General features: G+C 29.1%; 2 protein-coding genes and 2 non-coding genes across 4 annotated transcripts; all 4 read right to left on the bottom strand.

The window, feature by feature from the left end:
- Positions 1 to 328: 328 nt before the first annotated feature.
- Positions 329 to 1831, bottom strand: LOC101512772 (membrane protein PM19L-like). Its single transcript, XM_004488238.4, has 4 exons — positions 1569 to 1831; positions 1030 to 1249; positions 734 to 779; positions 329 to 652 (listed from the first exon to the last, which is right to left on the bottom strand). The coding sequence occupies exons 1-4, from the start codon at positions 1693 to 1695 to the stop codon at positions 563 to 565; spliced, it is 483 nt and encodes a 160-aa protein (XP_004488295.1). The 5' UTR covers positions 1696 to 1831; the 3' UTR covers positions 329 to 562.
- Positions 1832 to 3713: 1882 nt separating this feature from the next.
- LOC101513319 (large ribosomal subunit protein eL32z) lies at positions 3714 to 5469 on the bottom strand. Its single transcript, XM_004488239.4, has 3 exons — positions 5312 to 5469; positions 4137 to 4318; positions 3714 to 4023 (listed from the first exon to the last, which is right to left on the bottom strand). Exons 1-3 carry the CDS (start codon positions 5399 to 5401, stop codon positions 3894 to 3896), a joined length of 402 nt encoding a protein of 133 aa, XP_004488296.1. The 5' UTR covers positions 5402 to 5469; the 3' UTR covers positions 3714 to 3893.
- Positions 4808 to 4884, bottom strand: LOC113785274 (small nucleolar RNA Z195/SNORD33/SNORD32 family). The gene has a single exon (XR_003471413.1). It is a non-coding gene; the product is annotated as a small nucleolar RNA Z195/SNORD33/SNORD32 family (small nucleolar RNA).
- On the bottom strand, positions 4989 to 5069 carry LOC113785230 (small nucleolar RNA U31b). Its single transcript, XR_003471383.1, has one exon. It is a non-coding gene; the product is annotated as a small nucleolar RNA U31b (small nucleolar RNA).
- Positions 5470 to 12862: the final 7393 nt, after the last annotated feature.

Below are 12862 nucleotides of genomic sequence, written 5' to 3'. Positions count from 1 at the left end.
TGCATATACATTTTAAGAAATGAAAACATAAAATATTTTCACAAAATAAACAATTTCTTAAGTCGTCTTGAAGTGCAATTTTGAAAATATAAACGATTTTTTAGTAGCAAGGACAGGTTGAAAAGTAGCATATTCAAATTTGCCTGTGAATTAGATGCATGGACTGCATTCTAGAGAACATGTCACAGCTTTATTACCTGACTAAAGGTCACAGCACCTTTAAAAAAGGATCTAATTAATTTTCCCATATGGTCTTGTGAGAAAAAGAAAACTTGTATTACATTTTACATGTTTTTAAGACAACTAAATACAGACATAAGGATCAGCGTTACAAGTGGAAAATAAAATATAATACAGAAATGATAATAATCTGCAGTATTTTTGTACACATCTTATTCTTCTTTATAATCAATACAAATCCAATCATCATGTAATATTATAAACACACCACAATCTGCCAATTCTACAACTGTGAAGACTTTTTGGACAAAAAATAAATGAATCATTCCAGGTAAAAAGAGAATAAAAAATCACACCAACACATTGAATCAACATTCAAGTTTTATCTCCTTATTGCAGCGGCACCGTGAATAGCAGCTATGTAAAAAAGCTGTGTAGCTGAAAGTATAATCAGAAAAGCCTCCATTGTTTTCTGCAAACCATTTGAAAAGTGAATAACAACATTCTTACGAACATCACAAAAATGAGAGAAAATAGAATTTTCATGTCTTACCAAACGGGCATTTCTGACATTAAGCTCAATCTCTTTGCAGCCAAAGCTGCACAAATCATATGCAAGTTTACTTATTAGAGATGTAATATTACAACAACGGTGCCAAAAAAAAAATGTTGTATGACAATACATGATGTTTTAAAGAAAGTTTGTGGTCATAATTTGAACCACATTTGACTGTAATTCTCTGCAATATAAGGATTTCAACAAGATTGTGACCGCAACCTCAATTTTAAAACCTTGATGATGTCATAAATGTAAAACAATTTTTGTTGTGGGAGGAAAGAAGAGATTACCCCATGGCAAGAAGTGTAAGAGCCCATGCAATAGAAGCAACAGAAGCTGCTGATGGCAAGCTTTCTGAAGTCCATGAACGGATATGATTGAGTCCTGAAATCAATGATCCAACTCCAACAACTCCAGCTATCAAAGCAAATGTCACAAAGAATCCAGTTGCAGCATTTCCCATAGGAAAGTATATAGGCGAAAAATGTGCAGGAAGATCGAATCCTGAACCTGCATCAATTGTTTCACGCATTTAAAAAAATTAACCAGTATTGTCAATTGTAGATCACGGAAAACAATGGTTTATTAAACTTCTACTATGCTACAACCCCACTTAATTGCTATTTGACGATGTTTTTTACTAAATAGCATATCGCAGAACAACAATGATTTGCTCAAATTCTATTACATTATAATATGTTAAAACTAAAATAATAAATAAGGGTAATATTTGAAAAAGTAATATATTTTGAATTGATATTATTATAAAATGACAAATCATATAAGACAGATAAATATGAGACTGCAGGAAAGATTGGAGATAGCTCACCTATAACAAAACCATGATCTATTGCTCTATTCATGGCCCATCCACCAATGCCTAAAACTATGACATACATGCAGAAGTTCAGACCCAGAAGAAGAGTAGCAATTGGCTTCATTTGATCATTTGCCATCTCTATGCTGTGTAATCTGGACAAATAAAAAGCTTGTTGGAACAAACAAAAAAGAACTGAGGGAAGGGAATTTCAGAAGGACAAAAAAGTTCTGAAGACAAAGGAACAAGATGCAGGTGTTTGGTGTAAATGAGGGCTGTTCTGGCTTTATATACATATATATGTATGAGAAGTGGATGAAAGAAAGGTTTAGTTCTTTACTTGCTAAGGCTGCAAGTACAAAAGATGACGTTTCATGCTTCAAGTACAAGGCAAGAGGAAATATGCTAGATCCTGATTCTTACTTGCCTAACATTTCTTAGGGTTTTTAAAGTATAATATTAGTACCTTATTCATTTGTGTAGTTGTTTGTTCTCACAGACAAGTGATATTCTTTGCCTCTTATGGACTCTTCTCACTTACCATAATTATTTTTATAATAAAAAGTTTAGATCACGATAGATCTTAGAATCACAAAGATTGCTAACATAAATAATTACAGATTATTTATTAAAAAAATTCTCACATTAGCAGGGGAGTAGAACCCACACCTTTGATAAATATGAATCAACTCCTCTAATGATTAGACCAACATTCGTTGCCTCTACTTATCATGAAAAGTTGTTATTTTTTAAAATATTATTTGGGTTCAAACCCGGAACGAAATGTCTAACTAACAATATCAACATTTTTCAGTTGAATTAGGATTTAACGACAAATTACTCTTTATTTGATTTGCATGAATAATATAACCTTAACAAAAAAATTTACTTCCTGATAAATTATTAAAAGCCTTGTAACCAATTTTCTGGTATAATTAATATTCAAGCATTTGTTCTGCCTCCACATAAATACAATAGAATGCCAAGCATATATCAATATTAAAAGCGCTTATTGTTCTCAAAAACAGATGTGCAAATGTTTTCATATATTTCTATTAAAAGCATTGTTACACCTATTAAGTTTGCACCTAATTGATGCTTCTAAAGGTTTTCTCCTGTCAAGTGATACTAGTATAAAATTTATATTAAAGTTAACCATTTCTTTAAATTTGTTTCAAATATGAGGTTATGTGTATTCATAAAATTAAACAAAGAAAAATAACAATGCAACTACAAGAATTAGGGCTTAAGATTAGTGATTGTAGGCTAGATTTCCATCTTTTTTTCAGTGTTGAATATTATGATCATACATTTGGTACAAGATTGCAAAGCCACAGCTGTTCCAATTCAAAAGGAGGTACTAATCAATGCTAATTTCATCTTAATATCTCATTACATCTTGATTAATGTGAGATTAATCAATATTTCATAAATGGAGAGTTCTATTTCAATTCTTTTACAGGTGTAAGTTTTAATGATGCTGTTGCTACTAACTTAGTAAGGCTTGAATGCCTAGCTCAAACTATGCCTGCCTCAAACAACATATTTGTCAAAAACAATACTTAATTCTTTGATAATTCACTCAAAACAATACTCAATTCTTTGATAATAACAATCTTATCAATACTCAATTCAAACTCTAGAACTTATATTTGAATAAGAAAAACAAAGTTTAAGAAAATTGTCAAAAATCAAACCAAAATTTTTCTTTTGCTAATTAAATTTTAATTGTTATACCAAAAAAACATTCAAGTGAATGTATTCCAATACCTGAGCTTACAATCAACAATCGAAAGTGAATTCAAACTGTAAAGAGTCAATTTATATAGAATGATGTATATGAAAAAGATTGATTTTATGGGTAGTTTAGTTAAACTGTCTGAAAGATTTAAAATTAAATGACAACAAAAAATAGCTGTATAAAGTAAATGCAAGAGGATTTTCAAACAAAATATAAATTAATGGAAACAATAAAAACAGACTCAGATTATAACAATATACAAAAATCAAAGTAATTTTTTATAACACATTTAAGTTGCACGGGGATAAAAATAAGAATTTAATGTTTCCAAAATCTTAAGTTTTAAGTATTTATTTATTGTTGATTTAAGATTTAGCAGAATGATGATTGGGGAGAAAAACAAAACACCGCAAAACTAATACCCAAGATAATTTCACAATAGCAATCGAAAATATTGTGACACAATAAATAGGAAACATATTAAATGTCTAGAAGCAAAAAGTTTTGGATTGAAAAACAACCAAAATTGACCAAAACCTAAGATCAAAGGTGTCAATAAAAGCTCACTACAAAACATAAATGACTTTGACAGGAATCTATTCATCCTCTTGGCTGCGGAGTCTGGCCGTTTTGTTGGTCACAACAACATCGAGTTGGGCTGCCCTCTCAACAATTTCCTTCCTCTTCGATGTTGAAATATTGTGAGCAATCTCGGCACAGTAAGTCCTGAATCAAAACAACAAACAAATCATTCAGTATATACAATAAATCTTATGAGACATAGGCATAGCAGTAAATTAAATCAACATCTGTTAAGATGAACAAGTTAACATCCTCACCTGTTGTGCATCATGAGAAGCTCAAGGTCTTTCACATTGTGAACAAGGAATTTCTTGAAACCATTAGGCAAATAGTGACGTGTTTTCTTGTCTGAACCGTAACCAATGTTGGGCATCAAGGTGCATCCCTTGAACTTTCTCCTGACACGAGAGTCAATACCCTTGGGTCTGCGCCAGTTTTCCTAATACAAATTTAAATCATAACAAGGTTAAATTAGAAAAATAGCAACAAATTTAAATCCTAAAACTTATGTTAAGACATACAAACAATTAAGACAAACAACCAGTCATAACAGTAAGTTACTACTCAATGCTCACACATACAACGAAAGTGACACGACAAGTCTAAAAATGACACAGATTTTCTGTATTTCTTTTACTTTAAGAGAGAAAAAGACTCAAACATAAGCTCAAATGAAAAAATATAAATGAAATTTTATAAAACATACAGTTTTAAAAGTAATTGTAACAATTTGCTATGTCGGCAGAAAGATGGTTATTTATGTGTAATAATCACAGATTAATCATATATATTATAGAAAACTTATCACAGACTGCAGTGCAGTAATAGACTCTAAAGCTTTATATTTCCACAACAGTAATTATAGGATAATAATAAAAAAATTAATGGACAAATATTATTACAATAACAAAAAAATAGATAAATTCACAAGAGATCAGATGGTAGTGCATGTTCTTATTCTTCATTCAAGTACAGAATCGATGGATAAACATCATCACGTCTCATTGTGTTTATTGATAACAAAATTATGTTTATAAAAACTTTTATCAACCGAACAACTTGGAATAACAAAAACAATATAACTTTAAAAGTTTAGATATAAATTTAAAAGATCAGATTTAAAAGTCAGTCACCATCTTACACTTTTAGTGTAAATTAAGACTGGGGCGACAATAACTATCCTCATTTCAAACTATATGGTCATGAAAATAATAATCCAAACACAGAACAATAACATGAATTAATGCGAATAACAGTAATAAAAATAACAATATTCATTGTAATACAGAATTGATGATAAACATCATTATTTTTCATTAGTTTAATGGGAGAAAGGTAAATCTATCATAGAACTAAAAGTTAAACGAAAAACGGTGAGAACAAACATTCAAAGTACGAAACCTAGCCAAAACAAAATTTTCAAAACACTAACCTTGACACAGATCTTGCGGTCACTTTGAGGGCGCTTAAATTTCTTGACGCGCTTCTTGATGATTTTCTTTGTAAGCAAAGGAACTGCCATGGTTACTCTCTACTGCTCTCAGAATCGGAATTAGGGTTTTCTATCTAACTATCCATCTTTATATATTATACGCTTTTTGGGTTTGGGTTTTTTTTTTGGGTACAAGATGGGTTTGGGTTTTAACGGAAGTGGGCTACATGAGAACCTGTTTTTCTGGATTATTATACCCTTGTACCCCCAAATTATCCCTGTACACCTCCCCCCACAAACTGAAGGAAACGACATAAATACCCTCGTATAAATATTTAAAGTTACAAATTTTCACCATTCCACCATTTGAGTTTTTGAGATTTTTTTTTAAAATTTTTCGGTGCACAAATTACAATCTGAAAATCTTAAAAAAAGTTTTTCCGTATAAAAGATCATTTCCGGAAATCTTATTTGAAGTTTTCCAGAATTACCAGAAAACTTATCTCAACCTTTTTGGAACATATACATTACCGAAATTTTTGTTGTTGAGATTTTCGGAAGTTATCAAAAAAACTTCATCCCACAAGTTTTCCGACGGAAGTTATTTTTAATTTTATTTTTTGTCTTTTTTTTTGAATTTTTATTCCATTAATATTTATTTAATTCATTTAATACTTAATTGCAATTTTAGCCCATCTATTATTACCAATTAATGGAAATGGTCCCTATATTTTAAAAGTCGATATTTTTGGTCTCTCTCTGATTTTTGAGTTAAAAAATACGGAATTGATATTTTTTAATGATGTAACATGCAATTCTACGATATAGAATCATCTAAATAGATTAATTATTCATATTTCATTAATTAAATCAAAATTTGAAAAAATTCTGAAGTTGAAAGCTACATTTTTACTGTTTTATTCCAACTTCATGGTGTTAATCATTTTACATTATCGTATCAAATGTCACATTATTTAAAATATCTCACATCATCATTTTTTAGTTAAAAAATCATAAGGATAGACCAAAACTGTCGACTTTTAAAATAGGTGGACCAATTTCGTGAATCAGTAAAAATAGAGAGACTAAAATTGCAATTAAGTCTGCATTTTATTTTAACTGACTTTTTTCCATGTGGGTGCGGGTGGCAGAGGAAGAGACAACAAGATAGTACGAAGAACACGTGACGTTGAAACTTCATCATATATGGATGCTTCGGAAATGATTCGACCGACAACATCCCAAAGGAGACGAAGAATTATAATAGAAGATGATGACTAGGGAGAGCAGGGTCATATATCTATTCCTGATGCTGATACTGTTATACATGAGGAGGAGGAGAATATTGTTGTACATGAAGAACATATGCAAGAGGGACATGTACCGGAGAGGGTGAGCTGCACAGTATCATGGAGGACCATATAATATGTCCATCCTTACATGATACCGACTTCATGTGTCTGGAAGATTGTGGTTTGGTCAAGTAAGTTAAATTAATTATTATTTATGGTGCATTAAAAATGTTTAAATTGATTAATATTTATGGTGTATTGAAAATACTTAAATTAATTATTATTTATAGTTTATTTTTTAAATTAATTATTATTTATGGTGCATTAAAAATATTTAAATTAATTATTATTTTTGTTTTATATTTAATTTTAATGTCATATATTTTATTTGTATTCAGGAGCAACTAATGCTGAAAATTATTGCTAATGGAAAGAAATTGCAACAGTTTACTCCACAAGTTCTCATGCGAATTATATAGACGTGTATGAATTTGTCTAGGTTAGCCCCACTACAACAAGATAATCTGAAGCTGATTGACAACAACCTGATTTCTGCATTTGTGGAAATATGACACTTAGAGGCCTCATCATTTCACATGCCATTTGATGAAATGACAATTAATTTGGATGATGTTGCCAATCTGTTAGGCATTCATATTATGGACGAGTTCTACAGTCCACCATCTGACCTAGATAGAGTAATGACATGTAATCTTGCCATAACTTTATTAGGGGTGCCTCTTGAAGACATATGGGAGGAAACCAAAAAATCAAGGGGTGCGACATATTAGATTGGTTGAAAGAGGTCTTCAAAACAATGTGCAGTGGAGCGATTTGTTTGTGCTGCTAGGGCGTATTTGCGGATAAAAGTCATACATTAATTGATGCGAAATATCTCCCGTTATTCAGATATTTGGAAGGTACAAGTATATGCGTCTGGGGTAGTGCTGCACCCGCGGTCCTTTATGACTACCTTTCTGATATTAGTTGTTATGACACCAAACAGTTAGGTGGATATACGTCGCCTCTAGAGGTATTAAATATTTAGGATTATTATAAATTGTTATGATTTTTATTTATTAGTTTTTATTTTTATCATTAATTAATTTATTTTTATTTGCAACAATGTTGAATATACGAATATTTTTCACATATTTGTAAAAGAGGTGATCAAGGTGATGATGTTAAGTGCATTGCTATAATGAACAAATGAAGTTATAAACAAGGCGAGCACAAAATCCATGAGTAATGATTGATGCACAAACACCTGTTGAGGTCATATGGAGATCGTAGGAGAATCATAGGGATGTTATTTTCTTTGATGATATAATGTTACACACTAGCCACCTTCGATTATACAACATTGTAGTGACGTATTTGCTTGAGAGGTATGTGAGACAATTTGGATACATCCAATATATTCCATCACCCTCACCTTTAGTTTTTTCTACATTATCCGATGTAGATTTCGAATGAATGGGATATTTGAGTCCTGTCACCAAACTGCATCACATAATATGTCTAGCTACATATCCATATAAGTGTCAAAATGGATATTTGGAGTGTGCGATCAAATAATGTACCCCAAGTTTCAGATTTTAATATCTCCACTGCTACAAAAGCTTCTAGTGAATAGTCATATATCCTACAGCAGGTGGGTGATCTTATACAACGGGGTTGGATGCACATAATGATGATCCAAATGACAACATGTATAGTTACTTTTTTAGAGTTTTATATTTAACACGTCATAACACTAGTTAATAGTTATTTACTTTTATTTGTGATTGACATGATTTTTGTAATATTATTAAATCATTAACTCTACTTTTATTTATCATGAACATCGTTAATGTTATTTTATTTGTATTTTATTATTTTATATAATTAATTTTACTTTTATTTATGATGAAATATAACGAAAGTAATAACTAAAATGAACTAATAACAAATGCATTTTATATAAGTTTTAAAGTTTTGTAGTCCATACAAAATCAATCTTCATCTAATGTCATGAAATCTACGTGTTGTGCTTTTTGTGTAACACGTGCCTTATGACTCAAAGTAAGAAGGGTCTCGATATACATCATATTCATTCGACTTCTTACTCTTACTCTTCTCTACTCGTCCTTTGATTTTAACTTTTTCAGGTGGTGGACACATTGAATTTGTAGTTGGAAAAGCAAGTTCACGTACCTTACTCTTCAACACTCTTTTTCCTATAACATCAAGTGATAAAAAACGTTTCCATAAAACATTTATCTCATTAGACATATCTAACTATGACCCATCTTCTGTGTCTTTGGTGAATTCACATTCCATACTTAATTTCCTCCATTGAATATGCACAACATCTAGAGGAATTGATTCACTCATTAATTTATATTGTGTCAATTCACAAGCACAATGTACCCCAAATGTTCTTCTAAGAGAGCACCAACATACAAATTTATCAGTACTCACCCACTCAACTTTCTCGTATTCTACAACATGCATCTTTGAGATTCTCTTCATACGAATTTATTCAAACACTGATAAAAATGAATTTTTGTGTTCATGTGCTTTATCATAGAAACTTTTTTGAAATGAGACTTTGATTTTTTTAAGTTACAACCTTATCATGTTGTTCATAGCCTCCCAACATTTACACATGTCACCCGTGCTGTGTTCCAACATTACATGTAGTCACCATGGAACAATCCAACATTATATAGTAAAATTACAAATTAAAAGTTTTATAGTTACATGACATACTTGTTAGTCGTTGTGTTCTCCAAATGCATCACTTGATTTATCCATACTTCAAGAAAAATTTGCTTATGGGGAGTCAACCAAGTTTCTTTCACATAATCAACAAACATTTGTTATCGACACATGATTGCTCAAACATGTGCAAATGCGTGATATACTCTTATTGATCACTACAACACATAATGTATTTCCACATATTCAATATTAACTCTTGTTTATCCTTTAAGACATATTGCTTGCATTTTGCTCTAATACTTTTGTCGATGTGAAATCAACAAAGCCAATTAACAGCATGTGAAATTACAATTACGTGAGGAAATGTATTTGGTGTAACAAACAGTTCACTTAACTTCTCTAATACCCAACAAAAGTTTTCTTCACGCTCACATTCCAAATAAGCAAATCAAACTACAAATATTTTCATACTCCTCTATTTATATATCTGTGAGACATTATTCATATCTCGGTCTTGCAATGAGAGTAATATGTCTTTGGTGCAACATTATATTTTGTTAAGTCATGAACATATTTTTTTGTCTTTTTCATCTAAACGTACAACAAATGCATGTCTCTCCAAAATATCAGATTATTCATGGTTGTGAACTCCACAAATTATTTTAATTTATTCCTCATCTCTCTCTCTCTCTCTCTCTCTCAAAATTTATATCTTAAAAAAAAATTCGATGTGTACTGGAAAACCATTTTTGCACAAGTTTTCCGGTAAAATCATCTGTACCGAAAAACTTGTGAATTTTTTTTCGGTAGTATTGATTTTCAACCTTCTGTACCAGAAAACTTTAAAAAAAATTTATGATAATATTGATTTTAACCTTTGTGTACCAGAAAACTTAAAAAAAAAAAAAAAACATTTATGGTATACACATTTGAAAATTTCTGTACCGAAAATCTTTTAAAAAGTTTTTCGGAAATTTCCGAAAAAATTTTGCGTACCCGAAAATTTGAATTGCTCAGCCTGAAAATCTTAGAATGGTAAAAAAAAAAGTGAATTTAAGTTGATAAAATAGTAAAAAAAAGTTAAGGGTAAATTTGGCATTTTTAAAAATATGTGGAGGTATAAGTACAATCGAAGAGTATAGGTATAATTTTTCCTTTTTTTTTTTTGCGCGTTGGACCTAACAAATTTAATATTAGCACATGCTAAATGCACCCTCTCCCCTTCGCTACACTTTTGTAATATAAATCCTAGTAAAGTTTTTTCTGGTTATTACAAACAATTATCTCTATTTTATTAGTTATATTTTGTCTTTTAAGTTATAAGTTTAATGACCATACACTATTGGTGTAAAATTTTTTACAGTCAATCTCACATTATTGATTAAGTGGCTTTTTTAATTATGAGATTATAATTATTTAGTAAGATGACGATGGTTCCTATTAAGTGTAAATGTGACAATGCATGATCCATTTTCTCTTAAGTTATCTCCTCATCTTTTTTATACGGTGTATGTGGTTCTTTATTAGATCGACTCCTTTGATTTTTTACTAAAGAAAAATTACATATTTATATTCAAACAAGTACTAATTACATGTAAACATGTGAAATAGTTAAAAGAATTACATTAAATTATTTGTCTCTTAGTTATTTTTAGATTTCACTTTTGTTCCTTGAGTTTTTTCATTTTATTTTGATCTCTAAAGGTACAAATTTTACTCATTTTGATCATTTAATTTTTTTCTTCTTTATTTTAGTCACTGAAGTTTCAAATATTATACATTAGGTCTATTAAGTTATAAATATTAAACATTTTGATCTTATTCTTTATCTTGTCCAATTGTTTTTCTTTTTCTGGCCTTTTTTTGAGTTGACCAAGACACTGCTTGGTAAAATTAGTTGATAGCTATTAAAATAGAACTGTTTGATAAAAATAACGATTCAATTAACTTCAAAAAATATAAAATGGCATAAAAAAAAATTCTTAATTACAAATAAGTGTTATAAACAAATTCTTAAAATGTTTTAAAAGTAATAAAATATAAATAAATAAATTATTTTAAATTTTAAATTATTTATAAATAATTTGAAATTATAATAAATAAATTATTTATTAATCTGATATATTTACTTATTTATTTAGCTAGTTTATTTATTTTATAGTATTGACTTTAACTTATTTTTTATTAAAAATATTTTAAATTATATAAGTTATTTAAACTATTTTTTAGATTTTAAATTATATATAACTAAATTATTTATTTAAATTTTTTTAAAATTGAAAATTATTTATTTTAAATTACAATAATTAAATTATGAAGGGTAAAAAAGGATTTAATTACAATAATAAGGGTAAAATGGGATTAAAAAGTGATAAGGTATAAGATACTTGAATGAGTTTATTAAAAAAATATTATAAGTTATAATCTTATAAATAACTGGTACTGAACAGAGCTTATAATTGATAAGTTATAACTTGGTTTTTTTTAATCAAACAGAGTCAATAATGATTGATGCAATTTTTTTAAGAATAATTAAAAATATTTCATATTTTTATTTCAACTTTTGAAAATAAATTTTAAAAAAATTATTGATGCATATCCCATGTATAACACATGTTAGCACACTAGTAATAGAGATAAGATAGATAAGTTATCCTACTTGGTTTCAATTTATTTTTAGTTGAACAATAACATCTATTATATCTTGTCGGTTTAGTTAAAATTATATCTTATAATGATTGTGTTGAAAATCAATAGAATAGGATAAAAAAATTGTTTCCTCATTCACTCTTCAAATAAATAAATAAATAAATAAAAAACATATATTAAAATACAAAAAAAAAACATGTTTTTGTTTGTCACGTGTCCAATATAGAATGTCAATAGTAATTTGGATCACATTAGTTTTAGAAAAATTTGTTATTTGTTAATTTGAGACAGTTTCTTTTTAATGTTTTGATGATAACAAAATTATTTAAAGTTTAAGGATTCTAATAATATGTGTTATTTAACTTGTGCATTGTAGTGTATTATTTTAGAAAACAGATTATTAACAATCTTGATCAGATGGAAGTTTATTCTCTAAGTGAGAATGATTCCACCTTTAGCTTAAGCATCTCAAATATCCAAAATAATCAATAAAGAGCAATAAGGACAACCAGTTGTGAGTTATAAAGATTAAAAGTACTTGTATAAACTTGTACAACTCCTACCGAATAACCAACAAATAACTGAGGAAAACCTTTATTCATTAGTCATCTATACACGAGAAAATCATGTGAAAATATAAAGGTACAAAATGTGGTACTTTTGACTTGAAAGACACACTACTCAAATTGTTAGGAAAATGAAAAGTAGAAAGCAACAATCACGTCAAGAGGAATATAAGCTTCATCCTCACATTGACCAAATATGATGATATACCAGATGTACTTATCCTCTCAGTGTAATTAAAACGAAGACATAGCTAGAAATGTAGTTTTGCAATTCCAAATAAGATCAAAGGACAATCATCTAAATCTCCAACCGATATATTTTGTTGCTCCTCATATTT

The sequence above is a fragment of the Cicer arietinum genome, chromosome 1 (assembly GCF_000331145.2).
Source record: "Cicer arietinum cultivar CDC Frontier isolate Library 1 chromosome 1, Cicar.CDCFrontier_v2.0, whole genome shotgun sequence".
NCBI lineage: Eukaryota > Viridiplantae > Streptophyta > Magnoliopsida > Fabales > Fabaceae > Cicer > Cicer arietinum.
Note: the sequence above shows the minus strand (reverse complement) of the source record. Positions and strands in the feature narration are given on the sequence as shown.

Bases quoted from the DNA above. Each gene is read 5' to 3' on its own strand.
- LOC101513319 (XM_004488239.4), bottom strand. From the start codon at position 5,401: ATGGCAGTTCCTTTGCTTACAAAGAAAATCATCAAGAAGCGCGTCAAG. The intron at 4,319-5,311 runs GTTAGTGTTTTG...AATTTGTATTAG, and splicing joins ACCGCAAGATCTGTGTCAAG to GAAAACTGGCGCAGACCCAA. The intron at 4,024-4,136 runs GTGAGGATGTTA...GTTTTGATTCAG, and splicing joins CTTCTCATGATGCACAACAG to GACTTACTGTGCCGAGATTG.
- LOC101512772 (XM_004488238.4), bottom strand. From the start codon at position 1,695: ATGGCAAATGATCAAATGAAGCCAATTGCTACTCTTCTTCTGGGTCTG. The intron at 1,250-1,568 runs GTGAGCTATCTC...CAATTGATGCAG, and splicing joins AGATCATGGTTTTGTTATAG to GTTCAGGATTCGATCTTCCT. The intron at 780-1,029 runs GTAATCTCTTCT...TGATTTGTGCAG, and splicing joins CTTACACTTCTTGCCATGGG to CTTTGGCTGCAAAGAGATTG.